At 37.5% G+C, this 26891-nt stretch overlaps 1 protein-coding gene across 35 annotated transcripts in view; it reads right to left on the bottom strand.

Moving 5' to 3' along the window:
• Nucleotides 1-26891, bottom strand: part of NRXN1 (neurexin 1) — a 673398-nt gene that overhangs the window by 82346 nt on the left and 564161 nt on the right. For 24 of the 35 annotated variants that reach the window (XM_038133404.1, XM_038133376.1, XM_038133371.1 and 21 more), the window contains 2 exons: nucleotides 14491-14580; nucleotides 12742-13061 (listed from right to left, as the gene is read on the bottom strand). In XM_038133404.1, coding sequence (XP_037989332.1) covers nucleotides 12742-13061; nucleotides 14491-14580 — 410 coding nt within the window. The remainder of the gene's footprint in view (nucleotides 1-12741; nucleotides 13062-14490; nucleotides 14581-26891) is intronic. The other 11 variants (XM_038133405.1, XM_038133407.1, XM_038133387.1 and 8 more) reach the window with 1 other exon arrangement.

Consider the following 26891-nt stretch of genomic DNA (forward strand, 5'->3'; position numbering starts at 1 on the left):
CATCAAAGTTTGTACTGGAGAAAGTTATACTGAAATTTATGTTATGCCAAAATATTGACATATCTGAGGTCTGCTTTTTTTTTAAGGTTATGTGTATTCATGTTTTATTTGCTAGTGCCCTGAACCTTCTTAAGCTTCACCAAAACTGGTATAACTATGGGATATTCTAAGAAGATTAATTACTCCTATCCAACTTCTCAGTGTCTTCATTGTCCAAACTTCATCTTTACAAAGAAAGGCCTCACAGCCCTTAAATACCTTCTATTCAAGATTCCACAGATTACTTCCCTCCCACAGCAAGTTAAATGCAGGCTCTTGAGGCAAATATGACAGCAGATTATGTAGGAAAACAATCTGTCAATTATTCACGTATTTTTAACTGTCAGTAGTGTGGTTCAGCAAGTGGAAAAATAAAGAGGAGACCTGACAGAGTAATGAGCCATCTTCTCTAAAGATCACCAGTAAATTCTCTGCTGGCCACAAAGAACCACAATTAAGAGACTGCTGACATTGATAATTAATGAGCTATTTAAAACATGCAAATCAGAGCACACTTTACATGCCCTATCACCTGTGGGTGAGATTTTGTAGAATGTGATTCACGGGTCCTCTGCTTGGGTAGAAATAAAGCATTTCATTCATTTAAAATTTTCACTCTTACAGAACAGTGGCTCAGACATCAGAATCACTCCTCATGGCACATCTTAATTAGAGAGATGAAAGAAAGCAGAACTTCTGTAGGGAGTGAATGAGGACTGACTGAGATTTTACCTTTAGCTTAGACCTAGGTTAAGATGGCACCAGAACAGACATAATTATTTCTGATTTCAAGGAACTATTTGATTCAAGAAAAGAGTTGAAAAGCACATGTTTAAATCCCTTCCAATCCCAGCATTTACTTCAGAACACGTTTAAAGAAAATACATATATTTAAATACTATCTTGAACTGGAATTCCTCTGCATACTGAGGCCCTACAAGCATTATCTGAAAAATCTCATGTACCTTACTCATCAGCAATAGATTTTATAAAATTTCCTTTTACAATACTGAAAAAAAATTAAGCAATTTCCATGATTACAGCCAATAGTCAGGAAATGCACCATTACAGTTCTATCTTACTGTTAGTATTTCTAAATAAAATTGTGCTCACACTGTGACTTTCACCTCTGCCACTGCATTTTTCTCTTCTTTGACCAAGGAATGCCAACGAGGAGTTTTACTCTAAATTCCTATTTTCTCCCATGGGCATATGGTCTCTACTTGTTCCTGGACTGAAACATCTGAATACACTTCCAGTAATATTTATCTATTTTTCTTTCTTCAAAGGGGAAAAACCCCTTTGGCTCCCTCTACCTAGGTCATGTGGGTACAGTTTTTTACAGATGATCTTGCCTTACCAAAAAGAAAACATGCCTTTTGGTTTGGTTTGTTAGTCACCTGAACAGCATGAGCAAAATTTGCAAGTAATTCTGTGGAAAACGTGTGCTTAAACCCCAAGTATGAGCTAAAATATGGACAGCTATATTCAGAACATCAGAAATAAAATAAAAAAATAAAAGAAGGCACACTGTGTTACAAAATCATTTTTGTTGAGTTATCCAGCTCATTTTACTACCAACCCAGGACTCCAGAAAAATAACAATACACCTTCTCTAATGTTCAACACTAAGCTAAAATCAAAAGTAGTTGTTTCTTCAACAATGCTGAAACTTCCACCTACTAAGATTAAAAATGTTGCTCAGTGTTCATCATTATTTCAATATGGCATTAGAAAGAAAATGGAATTGCTGTATGGTGGAATTATCATGTCAGACATCTGTTACCTCCCTCTTATGGAAAAAAAAGCACTTCAATCTATTCACAGACTAAGCAACTTGATAGCTATTATTAATATATAAAGATATTTATTATACAAAGATGTTAAGTATAGGATTAAATTAATTGTAGGATTTTCTTTAGAGGCTTACCTGTATAACACTAAAAACATAGATAATGTTCTCTATTTCTGTATGGACTCAGCACTACAAAATCTATTGCAGAATTTTAAATACTAAAGTCAGTTAAGATTGCAGAGGAGACACTGCTTGAACAGATTTGCAAAGCTTTTCAAACAGTTGACTGAAAACATTGGGCTGATCTCAGCCATTTACAGATTTATGTCTAATTAGATATAATACACACAAACTACTTTTCAAACACTGGTCTTATTTTGATTTTCATTTTGAAAGTTTCTTTTTTTAATTTTTAATTTGCCTGTACTTAGCAATAAGGAATAATAATTTTTTTAAAAATCACACATAAATAGGATTGAACAGAAGCTTTTTTATTCTCGGTATGCTGCTGATAAAGAATTGAAAAACTGTTTTTGGTCATCAAAAATTATTCTTCCATCAATCATCGGGGAAGGCAATAACCACATCCTGACCCCTTCTCTCCTGCATGTGCTTTTAACCATGACTGTCATTTCATAAGGAAAATAGCACAACTGCCTTTATGCCTCATTTAACTATAATATTTGGCCATTTTAATCACTTTACAAAATATTATTTCTAGGGTTATTCCCATGTATGGTGACAAAAGCGACCACCACCCATCCCAGGACAAAAAAATGTTAACATCATTATCAGGGAAATATTTTAAGTGTTCATGCTATCCTAGTTGCAATTGGACATCACTTCACCATAAAAATGTAGCAAAAAAAAATGTTTTTACACTCAAATACATATGCAAATACTTAATTTCTAGAAGGCAACACATATAAAGCTACCACTGCCATCCTACACTGTGGGATATGAAGGTATTGATAATGCTTTGGTATGGATTACATCAGTTAATTAACAAGTCCATCACACCTACAGAAAGTGCATTCAGACTGTCATGTTCAATAACTCTGGGAGCCTGGAATTAAGTAACTAAGTCTTCGTATTAATGTAAGGAATTATCAGCTTTTCTGAATGCATTAAGTCTAGATGGATGTCCCTAAAGCATTCAGTAAAATTCCCAGACCCTTAATTTTAGAGAATTTGTGGCCTCGTGAAACATGGAGACAGGATCTACACTCATTTTTCCAAAATATGACCTGAAATAGACATAAAGAAGGGGGAATATTTCTCTTTGGAATTTATTAATGCTAGCACATTTGTGAAAATCACAAGAGAATCTGGATTGGAAGAGAAAAGCAAATGATTTATTAGTCAGTGGAATCAGCTATGACTACAAGGACATCAGAACCTCACTCCTGCTGTTCCCAGCATCCTCACAGCATCACTCAGCACAGATAATTATGTCCTGCTTTAAAAACCTGAAAATAATATGCAACTGTCATATGACGTATGTCTAAGGCCATTTTTTCTGACTTCATCCTTTTTTTCCTAATTCATGAACATGTCAGAATCTTCTCTGTATTTATAGTGTTATGCTGGGAACTGAGAAAAGTCTGCAAGCTGACGGCCATTTCAAAAGCCCTGTTGACCTCTTCAGTCTTTCTTCTACACAGGATCCACCCACAAAGCCCCAAACATTTAGTATGGCTGGATTTAAAGACCTAGAAAGATAACAGACAACATTGCACCTTCAAGTGTTTTGTTCCTCTTGTGAGCCTCTTTCCTCCAGGATCTGAGGGAATATCAGCACCATGGAATCTCTTCCCTCGGGCTTCCTTCCCTCTGGTTTCTGCTTTTTCCAGAACTACTTCTACCTGCTACCTGTTCTCCCAAAACCTGGTACTTGCACCACTATGTTTTTAGACAGAGACACAATCCAAAGTGATGATGTATCTGAACACATGAAATGTGTTCAGGAATGGATTTGATCCTCAGCTCATCATCATCTCACAGCAGGGAAGTGCTCAGTTATTTATTAATGGAGAGGAATATATCATCAGATCTTCTGGAGTGGACTTTAAGAAAATGCTTCTGATTTCTCACCCCATGCTCCTATGCACTTCTAGGAGAGAGTGATATAGTTGGATCCAAGAAAAATTTTCAGTTCTTCTCTTCCTTAATGCAGACTCCCTGCCCATCATTTATGTTCCCTCTTTGGAGAAACTGGCAAGTCTCATAGCTTTTTTCCTTAAGTCCCTTTGGAGACTTTACTGCTCCCTTTCACAGTAAAAAAAATTCCAATCCAATAACTTTATCTGGCTTTTAAAAATGTGTATGCCTCTGTGTCTGCGGGTGTATAAATATATGTGTGTACTTGCGAAACCATACTGCATTTCAACAGAGGTTCATTAAGTGAAAGGAAAACTATGCAAAGAAATAAACACTGCATGCAAAGTTATTCATAACAGAATTGCAGATGTTCTAGGCAAAGAGCATCAAGACATAACACTTAGGAAGTATCTAACTCTGAAGTAATGCCAGCATATAAACAAAACATAAGTTTCAGCTGTTCGAATCAACTGTTGATTACTGAATGAAAACAAATATTTAAAGACAAGTTCAGCTAACAGAGTAAATTAAATAAATCAATAAATCACAAAGTACTTATTGAGTTATTCAAGACAGACATAGGATGCTGATACTACCCACAGGGGAAAAAAGAGTGTTTTGGAGAAACCTTCTATATTAATTTATTAACTGAATGTCCCAAGAATTTTTTGATTAAAGGAAATGATCTGCAGCCTGTGAAGCAGGCATGCCTGTGAATGAAGATTTGGTCTTAATAACTGTAAGTGAGCAGAAAGGTTTCTCACATTGCTGTCACCGTGGTGTTTAGAAGAAATCTTCAGCATTTAATACAGTTGTATCACCTACATTTTGAAGAGCTCTGATACAGGCTTGATGCTCAACAAAACATCACACAACAGACTCTTGTAATCAGGTCCTTGCCAGCCACACATAAAAGCAGGTTGCACACTGCAACTTGCAGCAATTAGCCTGATTAATTAGATATGGAAAGAAGATTCATCTCCCAGCGCTCCATGTGCCGTGGAAACACTTGGAATCCATTGGCTGGCTGCAGCAGCAGGACTGACCCTGCTGCAGTGCACTGGGGGGGCTGCAAGTGTGGCAGCACTTGGAGGCTTTATCAGGGCAGGGTGCCTGCTCTGGGCTCTCACCACTGAGAGAAGAAGGTCACACCCTGAGTCAACTTGCTTTTCTTTCCCTCAGCTCTCAGGAATCACACACAAAAGAAATAGAATGTATTATTTCATGCTTTCTGAAAGGAAATTGCGTGAGCCAAGCTTGTAAAACACACAGTACTTCAATCATAAAAATGCACCAAAGGAAGTGGTTAACGAGATCTTCAGGCTTAGCAGGGCTCCAGAAAGTGATAAGGGGACTGAATGACTCTCGCTTTCTTTTCACAGGAGAACAGAAGCTCTGAGACACAATACATGGATTTCTATCCTTCAAGGCTACTGAGAATCAGTGACTGTAACACACCCAGCCTTTTCCAGCCGCCCCAAACGCAGAAAAATGCATTACAGCCATGTGATGGTACAGTTAAGGGTCACCAGCTCAGCAACAACCTTTTGTTCCACCTGGGTGAAACAATCCCATTTCTGTGTAATCCTTATGTTTATTTAGGCACTGAGAAGGAACAGTGAAAGGCACAGAGTGTGAGAGAGAACTAAGCATCTCCTCCTGTGAGGACCCTTCCTAAGAAAAGAGGTTGACACAAAGAGCTGTAACTGCAAGGGAAATATTTCACCAGCAACAAATCACTGCCTAAATTTGTTGTTTGCTCAGCAACAGTTTGATGCTGTCCCATGTTATGCAAAGGGATGGTTTAGAAATATTACTGTCCTAACATGTCCTAACTTTACTAGGAATAAAGAAAGGCAGCATGCTATGAGAAAACACTCAAGATGATTGCTTGACTAAATTTCATCACATTTTAAAATGGCACTGTGTCAGAATTTGAGACTGGATAAGACCAATCTGGGTTAAAAAAAAAAACAAAACAACAAAACATAATAAAGCAAATTGTTATAAATTAACTTGGTCATTTAAATATGAAAGAACAACAAAATTAAAGCAGCAAGTGGTCTGAGATCCTTTTCTCTCAAACTGAACTTAAAAAGAATTTTTTTTTGCAACTAATTTATGCAAGCAATTTATGCAAGCATCTTGCCATTCTTTGGATTATTAACACTGCTGTAATTTCATTTACAAGCAGTTTTTTTCCCCTGTGTGTATACACCATAGGGGGTAGTTTCAAAGCAGTGCTCAAGGTTTTAGTTATATCCCACTGGCTGAACAGGAATTCCATGGCTTGGCTTGCTTTTGGAGAGACTGGAAACCCATCCCACCTGGATGGTGCCTCATGAAGTAAATCCACCACAGAGCCAAAGACAAACCAGAAGTCTTTTCTGGATTGTGCAGTGCAGTAGGAATGAAACAGCATTGCTGACCATGTTCAGCTGTTTCTGTGCCTGTAGTTTTCCATACAACTGGTTAGGATTTGCCTTTGATGCTCCACTGTGCTCCAAAGAGCCTCTTGAACCATTCCTCTCCGACAAATGCCAACAACAACAACAACCAGCAAATCTTATCCTCTGAGCTTGACACAATTAAGGATATTGTTAGAGTATTTATATATTAAAGTGTTGTAGGATAAGATTTTCAAAAACATTGATGGAATATAGAAACATTAAGGAGTCTGAGGATCTTCTGAGGAACTCATCCTAAGCACACACATACACTTTGTTCTTCTTTTTCATCTTTGCTTTTTAAACACAAAGCAGGGGAAGACATGGCTGTGCAATATGCAACAGGAGACCAGGATGGGTGCCAGAGCTGACATCATTTAGCTTCTCTGGGAGCTTAATATCCTTGAGATCTTTATGCTGAACCAGATTTTACTGAATTGGTCAAGGAATGCAATAGTTATTGAGAGGGACAGACAGACAATCATGAGACCATGTAAGTAATACTTGAAGACAACAAAACAATGAGCCAGTTCAAGAGGCAATTGCACTGAATTTTCTGAAGCCCCCCTATTTACACAAGTCCAGTACTCCAGCTGAAAAGCCAATATTCAATATGAAAATATTTTGCACTAGAATGGGAAAATCTCATATGATCAGGTAGCAAATATTAAAACAAAGATAGAGAAGTTTAATGTTCAGTGTCCTCTTTTCAATTTATTAGACATCTTGAATGTCAGTGATGCTGACAATCATGTTTAAAAACAATTAATCAAATGATCAAAAATCACTAGAAAAATCTTAAAATTCCTAACATGATCTTTTAAACAAAAAAAAAACCCAAAACCACCCCCCCCCAAAAAAAAACCAAAACAAAAAAAAACCAAGGAAAGTGCAAGGCTTTCATGCACCTAGTTAGATCCTACTGCAAATGAGATTTGTCCTGAACACTCAAATTTCCCAGGATCTGTCAGCTAAGGGACATGTATGGATGCTGAGCACTGGGACACTGGAAGCTGTGGGATTCACTTTGCACTAGTGAGCATCTGTTGAATCAAATTCTCATCATCTGTCAGAGCCCTGGGGAAGAGCTTTGCCTGCTGGGGCTGATGAACTTTGAAAGCTGGTGTGACCACCCAGGGAAAGAAGTGGAAGCAGATATATGAAAAGAAGACACTTGTGCATAGAAACAGGACTTTGCAAACCACACAGTACATAATTTTAAACCAAAATGGGTGTAAAAACTCATCCTCCTATTAATGTTATCTTCATTCATTTAATAGTCAGTGTATCTCCATAAAACATGCTCACATTTGCTTTCCTGTGTAGAGGTCATGTGTTTATTGACCATTCTTAAAACTGAACTCTTTCCATGGATAATTCCCCTGTTTTCTCCAGCACTTGTTTTTATTTGGCAGATGAAGTCTCTGAGGGAAGCCTGTCATTGTCTCTGCTACAATAAATGCTATTTAAATCTGCTGCTTCAATATAGGTAAAGAAACATACCCTTCACCTGATGTATGCCCTCCAAGGCAACTGACCAAATTTCAGTTCATTGATTTAGTTCTGCTTGACCAAAAATCAGTGCCTATTGTTCCCAAACATGTAATCATCTCACAGCACAGAGCAATTGCTGGCTAAGTGACTTAGTGTTATTGATAAGAACCCAACCTGATGAGAACAAGGAGGACTGCCAGAATATGTTATGGAAAATTTAAAAAAAAGCTATTTTGCACACAATTTTCAGAAATGGTTTCCAGTGCATGAGAGTAGAGGCTGGTCTGTGGATAGGCTGTCATAATCAAATCCTTAGAAAGGGATGAGAAATGAGCTTATTATTCTTGATTTACTATCACTTCATTTATGATTTCCAGTTAATACAGATTCACAAAGCCTTGCCAAAGAGATACTAAAGGCCTGATTGGGCTTTCCTAATTCAAGCAAAACCCATTCTCTAAGTCCTTTTGAAGCCTTTCAGGCTTCTGCCAACTCTTGCAATTTTTATTGCAAGCCTTGCAGTACTCAGTGTTTAGTTTAACATTTCAGCTCCTAGAGTTCTACAACATGAGATTCTTTATTTTCAGTTTTAAAAGATGTTTATCACCTTCATGACTCAACAAAAAACTTGCAAATTAGACTTTTTTAAAGTGTTAAAAAAAGGGAAAAAGAAGAAAGAATTTAACTGTATAATTTTGCTGAATACCTTCATAAAAAGGTGATATTCTTAGAAGAAATTCATGATATCTGAGTCCGAGTGCATACTTAAGTCTCCCTAAAAGTTAGCAACACATATTTTCATGTAACACAAGTGCTATTGCAAAAAATAAGCTGAGGGTTTTCTTTCCATTCTCATAAAGGTATGCAAAATGTTGAGTCTCCTCCCATGCACAGTGAGGGGAGCAAAGAACCTTTCCTTCAATCCTCAGTTCCCCTGCCAATGGCTAGGGCTTCCCCCAGGTGTCAGTGGCTAAGTGTGAAGCAGAGGAAACCTCTCACTGACCACCCAGCTGGTGCCAATTCTGCACCAGCTGCTTGACCTGGCAGCCCAGCAGAATCTGCTGCAGCTCTGTGGTGATCCTACTGCTGTCTGAAAAGCCTGGATAAAAAAACCACAGGGCAGTAAAGTGTCCCTCCCACAATGGCTGTAAATCTGCACACTTGTTAACACTGAAACAACACAATGCTTGCTTCATTTCCCTCTTCCTCCTGCCTCCTGATTTCCTCTTTTTCCCCTCCTCCTTACCTGATACCTTTTGTTTATTCTATGAGATCCTGGAGACAGGGACTCTCGCTTTCTCTGTGTTTACCCAGTGCCTTGCATGGAGGCTGACAGCTTGAATGCCATTATAATCCAAGGGGGAGTAGGGGGGAGCATTTAAGGCACTAAGGAAAATCAGGCATTCACCTACTACTGACATTCAATAAGCTTTGAGTACCTTTCTCCCCTTTGAAAAATTTACATTTCCCAGCGCAATAATTAAGATGACTGTCATCACCAAAACATCCATTGTTAAAATATTTCCAAGCTGGGAAAACCTTCATTTAGTGTCTTCAGCAAAAAGCATTTCTTTCTCAGAAGCACTAAGACCTCCTTCATCTGAAATCATGCACAACAGTATTCAACATACTTTCTGGAAGTCCCATGTGGATCTTGCATCATATTGTTTTTGTTAATATCTGTGAGGGAGCAGAGACTCCATCAATCAAACACTGTAGGTTTTTTAAAAGAACCTTTCCTATAAATAGAGATTTAAATGATCTTCTTTAAGTATTGCAATCTTTAATTGAATTCAATACCTCTACAAATGGAGCAAACAATCTCCAACTGATTAGATCATTTGCTTCTATTCTATTTCAGCCATGCACTGGTTTGCAATAATGTAAGGTTTTTTCATTAGCAATTGCTGTTCAGCTGCATATTTCCTCAGTAACCTAATTAATGCTGGAGAGGTAACTTTTCTTCTTGTGCATTACTGTATGTCAGTGTAGTTGGCACCATTGCAGAGGTTATATATAAGCAAAAATCAGGAAAAAAATGTAAAGGACAAAAATGAAATAGAATGAAGAAATCAAAGGTGATTTTTTTTTTTTCATGAGGTGGTGAGTGCCTTAATCCCCAGTGACATTAAGGTGGAAAGTGATAACTCAGCACCCTGCAGGACAGACCCATGGGAGCCCTATGGGTCTCAAGCTCAGAAATTATTACATGCAGGTAGAATAAGAACCAGGTATGAATGAGGAGAAGAAATTATGTCCTTAAGGTGATTCAGTAGCTTCCTAGGTCTTTGTTGAATGAGTAGTATAGCATCCTGCAGACAAATTTCAGCTCTTACTTTGGGATGTTATCAATCTCCCAAAATCAAATCATGGGCCTGATGGCAAAATGTGCTCCAGTGCAGTCCCTGACTAATTAAGCATATGAAATGACACACAGAGATTCTACCAGGCAGGACATTCAGACATAGATGAAGTCAAGAAGGGCTCATTTATTCACTCAGGATGCCCCAAGTGCTGCAGTGATGTTACTGTGGAATGCTTTCCTCACACATGTTGCTTTCAGGCTCCTAAATCAGGAGTTTCCCATCAGATGCATGAAGTCCTTGCTCTAGCCAGGCTAACTGGTGAGAGAGGCTGATCAAAACCTTCAGCCTCAGGACTTGGTTTGCAGCCATGTTCTGCACATCTGGATGGTCCTGGAGCCTGCTGGAAGCTCCTCAGGGTGGGGTATCAAAGAGCTCATGGCATTTTGGCATAGCCACTTCAGCCAAAAAAGGGTGAGGAAATGGCACAACTGCCTTGAGGCCACTCAGCCCCAGTGGCAGTGAGCCTCTCTAAAAAATTGAGTAGATGTTCTGATAGAGTCAATAAGGGCCATATCTTATTTCAGGCACCACAGCCTAGAAACAGAAAAGCTTTGGAAAATAATTTGCCCTAATTGTTTTGTTTCCCCTCTTCAGAAAAATTTACACCTCACCACAGTTGTTAGCTTAAGAAAATTTTCTTCAAAAAATATCCCACTGGAAAATCTCAAAAATAAGAGTCTTAGTGGCTAAACATGCAAATAGTGTGCAAATTATACTGGCCCAGAAACTGAGGCCAACTGGCAAAGCAATTATACCAGTAAATTCCTGCTGCCTACAGATCATGCAAGGTGACAACTAAGAATGGTCCCTGTGACATTTTTCCTCCAAAATTGTGCCTGCAAGTAACATCAAAGAGTGGCAGAGGCCAACAGTATGCTGGGAACTGGAACAGCTTAACTTTGTTTAATTTTAATTTAGTAACATTAATTTAGCTCAAATTATTTCACACCATGAGGGTGTTCTACATTTTAGAGACATATCTTCCCTTTGGTAAATTTGGTGAAGTCTTAGATTTTGTTGCTGCAAATACTGAGGTCAGACTAGTTGGAAAATGGAGTGCAAGATACTATTTAAAAGAGAATTAAGAACAAAGAAAATGTGTTGCTATTTATTAAAACTCTAATTCATTACGATAATTATTTAAAACCTCCTGCAACCTGCAAGTCAGAATGCTTTTTTTTAAGGCTCATTTTTAACTTAAATATACTGCTTCAGGTTTGTTAAATAATTTTTACATTTACTTAACTGTATTTTTTGATTCATAGTACAAAGCATACAAAGATTCTACACATAGAAAACCTGAAGTGTCAAATTTGACGCCCCAATTCACTCTGTGACTTGAGGTTTTACACAGAAAACAGGCAGCCTGACCTCAGCCTCTGTCTAGCCTGCATGTGCTTCATTCTTGAGCAAATGAACCTTATTCAGCACACCCTGTCTCTCCCTCATGATGCTTTCTGTGTTCCTCGTCCTACTTCTGAATCTCAGGAGTGTAGCTGTCTGTCATTGCTTGGTGGCACCGTGGGCCCACAAGCATGTGAACCAAAAGGACATAAAAGCTTTTTGCAGTCTACTTTTGGTTTTGTTTTTTTTTTTCCTTGGTTTGGTTGAAGGTTTTTTTGTGTGTTTGTTTTGTCTGGGTGGGATTTTTTGGGGTGTTTTTTTAAAGAAAGAATAAATATAAAGAAGTTTTAGGTATTTAAAGCACAATGTCTGTCTGCTGTTACTCAAGGATATACACAAGATGAAGGTTAATTCACTCACATTCTTTTCTCCCCTCCTTTCCCAATAATTAAATTCCCCCACATATTATACAGAGATCCTGACAGAACCTGAAAGCAACAAAATATATCACCAAATTCATGAGATGCAAATAACCTCAACAAACAGTAAACAACAGCCCATGACTCGGAGCCTGAGTCTCCCATGTGCAGAATGCTCTTAATTCCCTCTGCTGCCATTGCCTCTTATGAGGAATACTGCCAGAGAAGATGATCAATCGTGGGACTAGAGAAAGTGCTAATTCCCTCTTTTCCAGTCTCTTGCAACTTTTTGTCTTCACACCTCCTTCCTGTTCTCTCTTAAAACTGGGTCTCTTTTCTCTATCTCATGGATAAAGTCACCACTTCATTTCATTATCTCTAATTCCAGACATCCTGCATTCCCACACTGAAAGTAATCGATGTAAGCCATCAAAGGAAGAAAGGGTACTTAAAAATATGCACCACTATGAAGATGGATGACAGAGCAATGTAACTCAGCACCAGAACAATCTGAACTGGTAAGTTTGCCTAATTTAGAAGAAAAGCAAAGCCCTTACTTACTTTCCCTCAAAATGCTGGTGAGCATCGTGTCTGTGAGACACGTATGGTACAGAACTTTCAACAGGAACTCATGCATTTCTTTAAGGGGAACAATTTCATCTGCAGAGGGAATGCGACAAAGGAAGCCACACTCAGAGGTGGGAAGATATTTGCAAAAGGTGAGGAAGCTGACTAACCTGACCAATGGGTTCTTTGGTCGGAGCCTTTCCTCTTCTGGCAGTGCTGGTGGCCAAGGTGGTGGTGGTTTCCATGACTGACGTGGACATCTCCGACTGCATCGCGGTGGCTGTGGACTCGGTTGTCATAGAGGAAGGCACTTCACCAACAAGTCTCACATTCCCTTCTATCATGATGTTGGCATCATTTTCTGCTGCCATATTCAGAACTTTCAAGCCATTGTAGTAAAGACCAGAGAGCTGGCCTTGGAAAGGGTGGCCACGTTCCTTGCCTCCAATTTTTATGGTTGCTTGGCTATTGAAGATTGTGAGCTGACGCCCTGTGAAGATAATATTATATACATGCAAAAATGTTGACTGTGAACGCTGTACTCTACACGAGTGATAACAGATTGTCATGGGGTGAAAAATGAGAGCAATAAACTATAAGAAAAGGATTTGACTCATAATTCATTGCTTTTTAATGAGGTGTCCATGAAATGCATAAATTTTGAGAGCGTTTGCATTTTTCTTAATTTACGACGTTTTGAGATTTATATATTTTTTGCTAAAAGGCCAATCAAATATATTTGCAAATTTGTTTGGCAATACAAGATGTACCCCTCTCCCTTTTACCTGAAAGCACTGTTAACCTTTTGGTGTGTCTCAAGAATGCCAGGTTCTCTAATTCCTTAAGATAACTTTTTCTTCAAGTCTGCCAACATTTAAAAGTTTGGGGTTTTTTTTCCACACAATGCAGCATAGAGCCTATAGCTTTATGTACAAATGAGTTTATGTATGTATAGACATACACAAATATGTGTATACACACAAAGTTTATATATATGCCATCAAGTCGCTAGGTCAAGTGAGTTTTAAAGAATTTATGCAGTAATTTGTTGCATCTCTGCGTAAGTGAATATTTACATTTTTAATTAAATATTTCTTTTTGTAGTTAAATGTTTTATTTCCCTTCAACATACACACTGAAAAGAAACACATGGTTCACACTAAGTATCTCAGAGGCAGATTCAAAAATAGATGTCTGATTGGCTTTCAGCAAGGCTATCAATTAAAATAAAAGATTTTAGATGTAAAAGCGGCTTCAGAAATGATACACATACCGATGGAGAAATCATGGCACATTTCCATTAAACAGAGAAATCCTCAGCAACAGTACCCCTCTTAGTAAATAGAATAGTCACTTTAGTGACTATTTGGTTTCTGCTCACAAAAAGCATGCACACAACTTTAAGTTCTGTTTTAATTAGTGTTTGTTCCAAAATCCCCTTAGAAGGTTGCAAACGTTAAAGGGACTTCATTTTGATTGGCAATTCATATTGCCCACTATTTAAGACACCTACAGTTTAAACAAATTTTTTTCAGGACCATAATGAAGATATCATAACTACAGATATTTTTAGTTAATAATTTAGATGCTGGAACATGTAATATAATCTATGAATGATTTATAATTTTTGGTTAATGTTTGCTATGAGTACCTTCATAGATTGAGTTAGTGGATTATATTTAACAGTCCCTTTAACCTTAAGTTAACAGGGTAAGATTATTAAACAGCTGGTACTTCTAGAAATGTATAGAAATTATTATACAAGGTATGCAAATATTACTCTATATTTTACTTTTTAAAATTTGTTTTAATTTAGTTTTACTGAAATTTATTTTTTATGTTTATTAGTGTTACAATGAAACACTACTTGGTTATGTTCAAATTATTTTTTTATTTGAAGTTTTAATCAATGTTTTTACCTTTGTCGAGTAGCCATTCATCAACTACTCGACCAAGTCGATATGGAATTCGCTGTCTAGCAATCGCCAGGCGCTCGTTATCATTGTTTCCTTTAAAGTTTAAAGAGACATTTCATTGGTTAAAATCTGTAAGGTCAAAGGTTAAAAGTTAATACTTAAAGCTTGAGCTATACAGTTGCCACATGATTTTTTGAAATTTGGAATTTTAAAAAGTGCTACCTAGAACATTTCATGGTTCAGACTTGTCATTCATTCATTTATTTTATTTTAGCAAACAAAATTATTCCTATGTTAATTGAAAATTAGAAATCTGCATTTGAGCTAGGTTATTAAACTTATGTTATAGACAGACCCAAAAAACAAATTTAAACATCATCGAATGGCTTTACAAAAAAATGATAGTTGACCTCAGGGTTTTGTCTTTTTTGATGTTTCTTATTAACTAGTTAAACATGTTCAGGTGAAACAGGTTTAAGTTTTCCAAAGACATCCAACCTCTCACTCCAGGTTAGTCATTTAAAGAAGAAGAACACAACTCTTAATCACCATCTAAAGCACACTTACTTCTGTCTAATAGTCCTGCTGTAACTTATTCCTAAGCAGAAAAAATACACATTTCTTGGCTTCATTTGAATAAAATTCAGAAATTCAAATGCATGGTACAGAACACACCAGGGCATTCACAGTTTGTACATTTTCTTAAGACTCCTTGACAATGTCTTGAAGGAACACCAAGGCTTTGACAAAAGTGACTTGCTGAAAGGTAGCCTGGTTCTGAAACGCGCAAGTGCTTTAAAATTTAGCAAGAGGCCATCTGTGGTGGGGATTTATAAGTTAAGAACTAACCAGAACCCAGCAATGCAAAGGACAAACTTGTCATATTTGCCAACTGTACCCATTCTCAGTCAGTGCAGAGATCTCTGACTTCTTTAACTAAAACAGTGAGATAAAATAAGGCTGGTACAGTCCAAAAACTAGCAGATGAGGAATAATTAGTGAAACACTTTAAATATTTATTTGTAATTATAGTTTTTTGTGTTTGAGTGATATATTTTGTGATCCCTCAGAATACCACTTAGAAAGATACTTAGGAGAATGGCAAACCTAAATATTTCCTTCAACATATAGGCTTTTGGTGGCAGCAGAGTTTTAGACCAACAATATCTTTTTTCTTTTATTGTATTCATTCATATTAGTAAAGAATCTGAGAGATAAGAAGAGCGAGATGGGTAAAAAGCAGTCATTCATAAATCATGTCCAAATACAAAGTCAATCTTATTGGCTCAAATGTGCATATTTTCTTTGACTTCAAAACCCACCAAACCAACCAAGAAACCAAGTCCTGTATCTGCTGTGGAAATGTAAGCACACACTGCAGTAAGCCCACATTAGTGCTCAGAAACATATGTTCTTGAGCTAGAAGGACCCTCTTGCTACCTGTCAAACAGCAATATTATCCAAATTCAGGAGATCAGTGTTCCAGTTTGTCACAAAATTACAAGCCATAAATGGCTTGAAGAGAAGAGTCAGTACAATAGCCCCCCAGAATTCCAAATGAAACCATGGTGGTTTTATGCAGATATTTATTCTACAGTGCTGAAAACTGCTATTTTCCATGTTTCATGCATCCCTCACTTAGTTTACCATGCCAGAAGCTGACCTATTTGCTTTTGAGGAGATGGCCTTTTCCTTCCCTTTCCAATACCTAATCATAAAATGGTTTGAGTCGGCATCATTCCAAGGGATGTTTGAAGATCATCTCTTCCCTCCCCGCTGCTATGAGTAAAGACACATTTCACTAGATCAGGTTGCTCAAAGCCCTTTGACCTGACCTTGAGCCCTTTCAATGATTGGACATCCACAACTTCTTTGGACAACCACAGAGGGTGGTTCCACAATTTCTCTGAGTAGATAACATTATGTGAACATCTAAGTGCATGTCATATTAAAAAGTACATGGGCATATATGCATACATATAAAATATACACATTTTGTTTGTATGTACATTTCTCTCTGTTCTCAGCTTTTAGATATATTTTCCATAAAACAGAACTGAAACTGGACATCAAACGTTTTATGGAAACTTTCCCTTTCGTACTTCTCTAAGAAAGTGAAAATTTAGAATTAAACACATCACAACACAGTCACTCTGATGATGTGACAATACAGAAAGCTGTTGGTTTTTTTTCCTGTTATGATTTTTAAAATTGCTTCTCTTCATCCTGGCCTCCTTTTCTTACAGCAAATTTCCTGTGACTGAATGGAAATTTGAGACGTGCCAGAAAAAACCTAACAAGAAATGTCATGTGACCACCACAGGAACAAGACAGAAGAAAGAAAAAAAAAAGTATGATCTGACATGTTTCTGTTCTGGATTTGTATCTTCCATCAAAATATGTGTGCATATATGTATACCTAAACCAGTGAGGTAACAAATTATATTTTCTGATAGTCAGTTACTTTTAACACATTTATCTTTTCAATAAGATATTTTGGCAGTTTTTATTCAGGCTTTATCACTTGAGTCACTGAATAAGTGAGAGAACATCCTATTTCTGAAAGGTTTCCTTAACTTACAGTAAATGAATCGTGAGGTTTAGTTGGTGTTTTGTACCTTTTTTTTTTTTTTTTTTTTTTTTTTTTTTGCTTATCTATATTTAAAAAAATGGGGGAGTGGGTAAAATTCTTCTGTGTCATTTATAAGAAAGGCTAAGCTGTTCAGAAGAGGTCTGTGGGCATAAGGAATGCATTAACATAGTGGAAATAAGCCTCATGGATAGAGATCATCATTCACTGATCAACTTGACGCATGGTTACTCACTGGATGCCTTTCATGAACAAACTCTCTCGAGTTCCCAAAAGAACCAGGAAGTTATGGCTAAGTGTTCACAACTGCCTGTATTGGGGAGGCATTAAGCTGTGTTGTTTATTCACCCAGTAGGTGCAGATTAGGAACATGTGGTAAGAGAAGCCCCTGCAGCCATCAGACAGGATCCTCAGTGCTATTGCAACTTTCTGTTGTAATTCCAAGGCTAACATGGGATTTATTCTAGGCAAGGTCCACTCTCACTACTCTGCAGCTGCTCCAGAACATCTCTATGGAGATCCTGGAAACTCCTCTGTGAACTAACAGCATAATTTAATCTTGGCTAGTTTATACATTTCTTTGAATTATTTCATTAAAACATACAATACGTATGGTTTCTGAGACTATTATAATGTGATTCTGTCAATAAATTATGTTTCATACTAGCTGCAGCAGTCCTGCACCACTGGGAGCAAAATTCAAATGAAAAGCAAGAAAATAACAATTTGATTTGTAAAGGTCACAGAAAAAATAATTGCTGATTACATTAGTCCATTCGTCATCAGAGGAAAAGCACACTGTAAAATACATCTCAATTTGACACTATTATGTTAGCCTAAATTCTTCTAGTATATAATATAAACGGAAAGGTTAGAGGGAAATGGTGTGGAACTTATCTGGATTTAGTTTCAAGGAGAACACATGGATTTGGTAATGATGAAACCAGTAGACACATAACAACTACATGAAAAAAAAATATATACATAGAACAGAAAATAACAGAAAATCCATTAAAAGCAACAAAAGTTCTATTTACTACACAATGGAAAACACACATAGTTTTAATAACTGCTTCTCCTCAAACATCTGGTTTGGGTCACACACTCAGCTACAATGAATCTGGATAGACCCAGAAAACTGTATGTATTTCCCTCATCTTATAATCTCATCCCCAGTAGAGAAATCATAAATACCACAGACTGTTTTCCTCAGCAGTATTCAGTTCACGTTTTTCTACCTTCCTTTATTTATGCTTGTTTTTACCAATATGGTGAACCACAAGGAACTTCTTCAGTAAAAACACTTCCAAGAAGGTTAATAAATTTTTTCCTGCTCTAAATAAACCTGCAGCTTTGAGATTTTATTCTGTTACCCATCTGAAAGATTAAGTGCTCTGGCAGGCACCCTTTCAATCGTAATTCATAAAAAAAAAAAAAACAACCTGATGTGCCTAAACTAATTGTAGACAGCTATGTGACTATCCAGCATTACTCTTCCAGATTATATGGCCAAGATTTCTTTGATTAAAAAAGCTGGGTGGAAATGATTCACTCAGGATGTGCACCATGACATTGTCTAACCTGATTGAATTCTAGATGGCTTCATTCTTCTGCCAAATACACAATATTTTGTCACAGCAGAGTGTTAATTCCTTACTGGCAGAAAGGCTTCAAGGGAATAACAATAATTCCAAAGAATCAAGGTAAGCAGAGAAGAGCAGCAAAGGTCAAATCTTTGAGTCAGAGTTAAATCTTGTGTCACAACTGAGAAGAAGCAGTCCAAAAAAAGTTTAATCATACCTTTATATCTATAGGTCAGCTGGGACAAACCCACTATGTGAACTTCACTAATATGTATTTTATCCCTCCTGATTTATTATATTGTCAGGGCTGGAGTGTAATTCTATTTTGTGCTCTGAAATAAAGGTGTCAGTTATTGATGTGAAACAGCAGCATCCTTGAAAGGGAATAAGTAAGAAGGCTGAAAATCGTGAGTCTGTGAAGAGCAAGCTAGACTAGAGACTATTTTCTTTGAAACAAACCCTTTAATAGAATGCAAATTCACATTGTTAGTCCCAGTGATCTGTTAGGGAAATAAGTAAAAAAGTGATGAAACCAAGGTCTATCTCCATTTATAAACAACCCTTTCTCCCTAGTTTTGCTCATGATCTTGACATTGGTCTTTCTGAATTGTGACTCCCCTGACATCTGCAAGAGGAAGGCAGAGACCCACATCATTCCCCCAGAAGCAGTTAGGCATAAAATCTGACTGAAAAGTCAGTTGCATGGCATGAGAGAAAGCCACAGCAGCTCTGGGTGGGGTATGGGGGCAAACAGTCCACAAACTATCTCACATGGCCGGGAAATGAAATCACAGTGAAATCCCAATCTCAGTAATGGCCCATACTAAAGTTCTTTCATACCATCTATTTCCATTATTGAGCACATATTGCACAATATGGGTTGCATGGGGTAGAGAAGAGGTCCAAGTTCAGCTCAGGAAGTCACTGTGTTAGTGGGGGACACTGACCTCTGTTTTTGCTGAGTGCTTACAGACTTGTCTAGCCAGTGCTGGATCCAGGAGTGAGCTCTGGATGGATCAGGTGAAGGTGTATGTCCTTTCCTTTTGCTGCTGAAAGATGTCAGCTCCCCTTGTAGCAGTGAGCGGGGAGAGACACAGGAGGACGCAGTGGTCACTCTTGAAGGTGTTGTACGAGGAGTTACATACCCAGAAGGCTGATTTGGGCCTCCTCCAGTGCTTGGAAGGAAGGTAGACACAGAATTGCAGAATGCGACTATTTTGAACAAACTTTACCATCAGCTCAGTGGGAAGATAAAAGTGAAAAGAAGCTCTTAAGTTAGAGAAAGAACCTGTAGCAAATAAGTAAGAGTGCAGCTCTTCAATGCCTTACCTTCTCAAGAAAATTTAACCTATAAAGAGAGAAACCACCATGGAGTACTACTCCTCTAAATTTTGAAGTGTCAAGCCTGACAAGTCATACTAAATGACCATAGTATAATATGACCCTTTACACCCTACAGGTATCCTCAAATTCCTTATAAATGAATATGGAGCATCCGAAGAGACTATTTGCCCACAGAATGACTGATAGCAGTCTTTACAGAAGAGTGAAATCTCTCACTAGGGGCTTATAGCACTGCTAAAAACAAAGTAAATCTTAGGTTTGCCTTTAAGAATACAATTACTACATCTATTAAAAGATGTCCATTTATCTTACAGACTGTACCAAAACATCTGATATTCACCTGTAAGCTCCTTATTTCATGCTTGAGTATTAAACAAAGCAAATAATATTTTTACAACTTTCTACAGGATTAAACTGTGAACTCTCATTAACCTCTCAGGGGGAGAAGAACCTTCACTTTAAATCAACTACCTTCTGCCCTGTTTTTGTTTTTGATTATTTTTCACTGGATTAATTACTAATTAAATGAAGAGTGTGCTCTTCCTGACTCTCACTTCCTCACTATAATGCAGTGTCTCAGTTTGTGCAGTGTTGGATGGCTTATTTTGAGAGATTGATGTATTATATCTAAAACAAGCAAGAGAAGATGATAAGCAACAAGAAGCAGATAAGAAAACATAAGACTTGTCTGATAAATTAAAGGTCATATTTTGTTATCTGGAGTTTTACAAAGATCCTTTGTACTGCCTGTGTAGTATTAAAGGAGCTAATATTATAGGGCTGCTGCTAAAATAGGCAGGACAATTGACAGAAATCATTGAAGAGGAATGAATTGTTGTAAGTATAGTACCATGTCCCACATTACCCAAGAGTGACATTTTGTAGTTCTCCAAGGTAAAAGGACTCTGAACTGTTTCTAAATCATAATGTCACAGCATTTATGTTACCTTTTCTATATGAATTTAACCAAAAGTTGACTGTAAGCAGTTTCTTATTCCATAGATTTTCAACAGCTGAAAAAATGGAGAATGATTCAAGCCTATTGCATGAAAATTAGCTAGATCTGAGATAGCAGCTACTGTGGGTGTTCTACTGACTTTTTTCCAGGTAGCAATCTGGATGATCTTCATTTCATGCTAGAAAAGAGGTGCTATATAGAATGTCTCTTGACAGAAACAATACATTACAATAAATGAACAACAGCAAATGGGAAACACTGTGCTCAGCTCTCATTTTAAATTCCCACTGGGCTGTAACTCCATGAATATCCAGTATTCAGGTAGAAGTCATCAATAGGAAAGGACTTATTAACTGTGTGGTAAGTCTCCTAATTAAGTTTAATCACCACATAAATTCCAAGATCAGAATAAGGACAAACTGCCAAAAGGTCATTGCTCATATCCTTGCATTTTATTGTAGTCAGTGAAAGGCTTTGGAAAAATCTATTTTTCCCATAAGTTATTTGTGGACGATTTTGCAACATGAAAAGTTATCTTAAACAATTGGAAAAATCTTCTGGAGTTAAATCCTGCTCTTGGTTATGTGGTTGATAAGAGAAAATAGACTATTGGCCTTCAGTTGTGATCTCCAAATCTGTTGCAATTGGACTGCTACAGCAGACTGTTCAGGGGCAGGGCAGGGTGCAGATAAAGTCATGCTCATTACATGACCAGATTCATAAACGCTGTATGAAATCCAAAGCACTCAGCATCAACCTTCATCAACAGCACGCAAACTAACTTCACTGCAGCATAAATTTTAAAGGTGTGGATTTCATGTTCTTTTACAAAACATGAAGATGCTGGAGTTAACACCTATGTCCCAAAGTCCTGGGCAGGTGCAGCAAATGTGCCAAAGCACCTGTATGTCCCAAAGTCCTGGGACATACAGGTGCTTTGGCACATTTGCTGCACCTGCCCAGGCTGTATCAGCTTGTTCTCCTAGGGACAAGCGTAATTACACACAAGCCAACAGGAAGAAAACAGATGTCATTATTTGGACCAGATTTTGCCAAGCAGAAAAGACCAAATGTGCCCATAAAGACCAAAAATGGCATTTAAGAGATAAAAATCTGTTCTGTGTCAGCAGTGCAGGCAAAAAGAAAAAAAGAAAAAGAAAAAAACCTAGCCTTTGCCCAAAGGAAGCTCGAGACTTTCAGTTCTGTCCAAAAGTGGCATTTCAATTTGTGTATTTAAACCTTGCAGACATTTTACTATAAAAAAATAATCTATTTCAAATGGAGAGGTTTAAACTTGCACATATAATGCTTTTGGCAAGACACAGAAACAGAAACTGTAAATAATAGAAACAGATGCTCACTGAGATAAAAGCAGAGGAGTGCTTTAGGACTGCAGAACTGTAACAAGATGACCACCATGGAAAAGCATAATGGCTGTGAGTAGACTCTCAGAAGAGGTATAATCATCTCTGTTAAAAATTGAAATAATCTGATTTCCTATTTATATTATCTTTTTTTTTTAATCACTAACAATTCTCCTGTAAACTAAGATATGTTGCATATCATTTTAACTTTTTATAAAATACAGCTCATTTTCTAATAATCTGCAACACATTTCCAGTTAGCTAAGGTTTTTCCCCTTGTGACCGATTATGTTTTATATATATATATATATATAAATGTTTGGGGTTTTTTTTGGTGTAGTACAGCCTAGAATACTAAGAATTGTTTTGAAACATTTTTTTTTTTGTTTTGAGATGGCGGTTTTGAAGAGAACAGTTCAGTGCTCAGATACTCTGAATTTCTATATTCAAAACTCTTCCATATTTTCCTTCTTGTATGGTTTAGGAGGTTCTCAAGGAAAGCAAAGCCTGGTAACCATAACATATTTATCACTTTCCTGATAGCTCTGCTTCCTGACTTCTCATACTCTCTGTTTAAAAATGGGACAAAGACTCACTGCTGGGTAAAGATCCTGTGTGGGGGATATGCAGGAGAAGAGCTGCCAGTGTTGGCACAAACCACATCCTTGGAAAGTCCATTTCAGTGCACCCTATTCTTCAAAAGTCCATGAAGTCATACTGAGCATCAAGCATGGAAGAAATTCCCTGGTGCCTTCCTGAATCATGGCCTGAAGATATCTCCTGGGATGTTTCCAGATGACAGATGGTGTCAAGGAAGCCTTGGGCCTCCAGAAGAAAAAGCCAGTGACTCCAAAGCCAGTCCTAGCACGTGTGGATCCTGCACCAGCTAAACCAAGACATCCCTGTGCTTTAAGCTCTTGCCCAGGACACACTTTCTTATGAGGAGCTGCTCTATTTTAAAAGCTAACAAGGCCACCTTTTGGATGGGCAGTGCAAAGCTGGCAGCTAACTTTCATGTAGGTCTAAATTTATTGGCTTGATTTTCAGAGCAAATCTGAGCTGAAACACCAGAATGCAGAAACAATCAGTATTGAACTATTTAAGCATATATGAATTTGCAATAGAAATAGATTATCACTATTCAACTGTCAATATGTTTAATTTTTCATTATTTTTTTAACAAAAATCCATTTGCTGTTGCAATATCCACAGTGTAGACCTGACTTCTACTTTGAAACACTTATGAAATGTTAAATGGGAAAAAGATCAACTTTAGAAAGAAAATAGCTCTGCTAGCACAATTTACACATCTACTTTTTCTCAGGGAACCACTTGACCTTTTAAAAACATACTGAAACCCACCATGTTGAAATTAAATAAGGCTATTATCATCTTTCCAGCTTTATGAACTCTTGTAGCTTCTCTAACACAAAGCACTAATGCATTATTAAATATAATGTATTATGCTATTTAAATTATTTTTATTTCTAAATGATGGTACTGAGCAAAGTGAAGTATTAAATAAGCATCTAATTCAAAGCAGATAATACACTAACAGCTAAAATAGGCAGATGACTTACTAATAAAATATTAATACATTCCAGTTTAATAAGCATATTTCAAGACAAAATTCAGGCATCTGAGCAGGAAGGACTACATCAGTCCATCAATCTACTGTTCATCATCAGCCATGAAAGCACTGGCATGGACTCAGTAGATTCCATGGGAAAAGGAAGCTGCCTCCTGTCCTTGCTTTTATTCCTAAGTTCACAGGTTTGCCACTGCTTCCAAAGCAGAGCACTGAAACTTAGAAAGTATGAGGCTGAAGTATATTCAATTAACACTAAAATATGTCTAACTGCCAGGGTGGGTTGCTACCACCAATAAAGTACAAGGCTAAAACAGGATTCTGACAAGGATTGGAGAAACATCCCATTTTGTTTTCTGCACAGAACACCCATGGTGCTTGCATCCACATGACAGATAAGGGAAGTGTACAGGCAGCAGATTATTTTTGACACACTCCTGCAGCACAGCTCATCTCTCCAGCTCAGCTGGAAAAGCTGCATGCAGGCTTACTCTGTGGAATGCTCTTTAACTAAAGTCAGCTACTGCAAAAATTACATGCAACAAACTGTGAGCTATCAGATAGAATGGATAGGCAAGCAGTTAACTAAAAATCATTCCTTACAGGAATTTATCAGGGTTTATGGATGTATAAATATACAAATCTGAGAAAGAGAAAGAAAAGTGTTTTATTAGGGTTTAAGTAATATTTCCAGTATTCTCTTTCTGCTTTTTTGCAAGTACATTCTCAGTTTGATGCAATAGGACAGATATATTTAAGGTATCACGTAACTTTTGATTAGCACAGTAATGTTTCTGGATATAGAAATGATGCCTGGAAACTTTTATTTTTTTGCTACTCTGACTTTAATTCCTGGAAAGTTATTGCTATGTCAGCATTGTGGACACAGTGGTGCCATAGCATTATTCTTAGGAGTGCACTGATAATACACTCCTAAAACATAGGACTAACGTCAACTGCACATCAAAGGATATGACTAAAGCAGGTATTCAGCCATGAAACTATTCTTTGGTTAATTTATAACCAGCTCAATCAGGACTTCCAGGGAATCACCTTCTCCTGATGTGATGACACACCATGAGGTAAATCTCTGAGTAGTGAATACCAAAGCTCACAGTTGAAATTCTGTGCTCATTTCTTCCATGAATTTCTTAGCTCTGGTTACAGCTTTCTAGGAACAGCTAAAGAGCACTGTGAGCATCCACTGTTTTTTTCCTCCTGAAAGCACTTAGACTGTAATCAAGTCACTGCATAGTTTTCTCTTTGACAGTATAAATCACTTAAGATTGTGCCTCTCCGGGGTTCTCATTACACACACACACACACCCCAATTTGTTTTCTTCCATGGAACCACAGACCCCAGGTACAGACTTTGATACTTGTTCCAGAGCTTGTTTCAAAGTGCTGCAAAAGGTGCTAAAATCCTCCCCAATTCTTAATGCTTTAGCCTTTTGTTCCCACACAAAAGACATTTCCATGAACTCCTTTTTCACAGCCTCACGAGATGCTTCATGTGGAGCGACCTGGAAGACAAGACCCCCCTGCAAGAGTCTTCTTGGAATTCTACTTCTCTAGGACCCTGTCTGCATTGCTATGAGCTTTTTAGAGCCAGTAGAGAACCCCAGTGGTTGGGGGAAGTTCCAGTCAGTGAGTATCCCTCACTGAGAACCATCAGTTGTATGCGATACTGAGCTTATTACCCCAGGCTGACTAATGAAAAATGAACCATATTCACTGCTCACCACTTGGATGAGGAATATCCACTAACTTTGGGATTGAAAATGAGATGTGTGGCTGTGATTTGCAGGCTCCTCAAAGTCACTGCCCCACCGCCCTCTGCAGTGTTGCTCCTCTCTGATTCTAATTTGGCTCTTAGAGGATGACTTTTACACACAAGATACCAATGAGCACCAGAGAACTTAATAAAAGGGGAGGAGAAATGCTGAAACTGAGTCTGAAACCTCTCTGCCTAAATCCTTCATGTGTACCATGTCCACCACAGCTTTCTGGAACTGATAGTGCAGCCATAACTGAGTTGGCAGCTTAGTTCTGACAGAAACTCACTTGAATTTACACGAGAGAAGCTCCAGGACTGGGACCCTAAAGTGAAATGCTAAAGAATCCTTTGGTAAAAAATTGCTATGAGGCAATTACCAAGCTCTGAAAATGAGACTATGCTTTCAAGATTGAGCCCTGTACCCAGCTACAGTTATATTTTTAGCACCATTTGTTCTTTTGCAAAGGACATATTTATTTTTCTCACCCTATTGTATAAACTGTAATTTAAAAAATTTAAACCTCTCTTCTATTAATGCCCATCACATCTGTAAAACAGGAAAATCAAAATTGTCTTTATATATACTTAACCTTGATGATAGTGTATTTCATTCATTTTTTAATGACCACTATACCCGATGCTGCAGCAAAAAAAGCCATTTAATGCCTCAGAAATAGTTCACTGAGGAAAAGAAACCATTCACATCTCAATTAAACCAATTTGTAAAAGCATCATTTCACTGCCTTTAATTCAGTTTACTTCTGAATGTAAGGGGCTGAAATTAGGATGCCCTTTACAATGTTTCATGCTTCTGATACACTGAGGGATATTCAACTTCTGCTTCAAATTTATTTGAAAATGCTGCATACTACACAATCTGCCCCTTGTGAAGTTCATAAGAGTTCTAGGTTATATAAATCATACAAGGATTTATTTTTTGACAGGTAGGATAGACTAAGAAAAAAACCAAAAAACCAAAAAAAAAAACAACTATCCTCTGCCTTAGCTGTACTTTGCTAGGGTCAAGGTAGCTCTTTGAAACTCCTGGAACATTCTGAACTTAATTGTATATGCATGATATAATACAGCAGTGGAATTTGTTACAACTAAGTTGCAACATTAATCTCAAATCCAAAGAATTAAAGAAAAGAAATATTTTGACAGTGTAGATGCTGCAGTTGGAAGATGTTGTTTGTTCGT

The sequence above is a fragment of the Motacilla alba genome, chromosome 3 (assembly GCF_015832195.1).
Source record: "Motacilla alba alba isolate MOTALB_02 chromosome 3, Motacilla_alba_V1.0_pri, whole genome shotgun sequence".
NCBI lineage: Eukaryota > Metazoa > Chordata > Aves > Passeriformes > Motacillidae > Motacilla > Motacilla alba.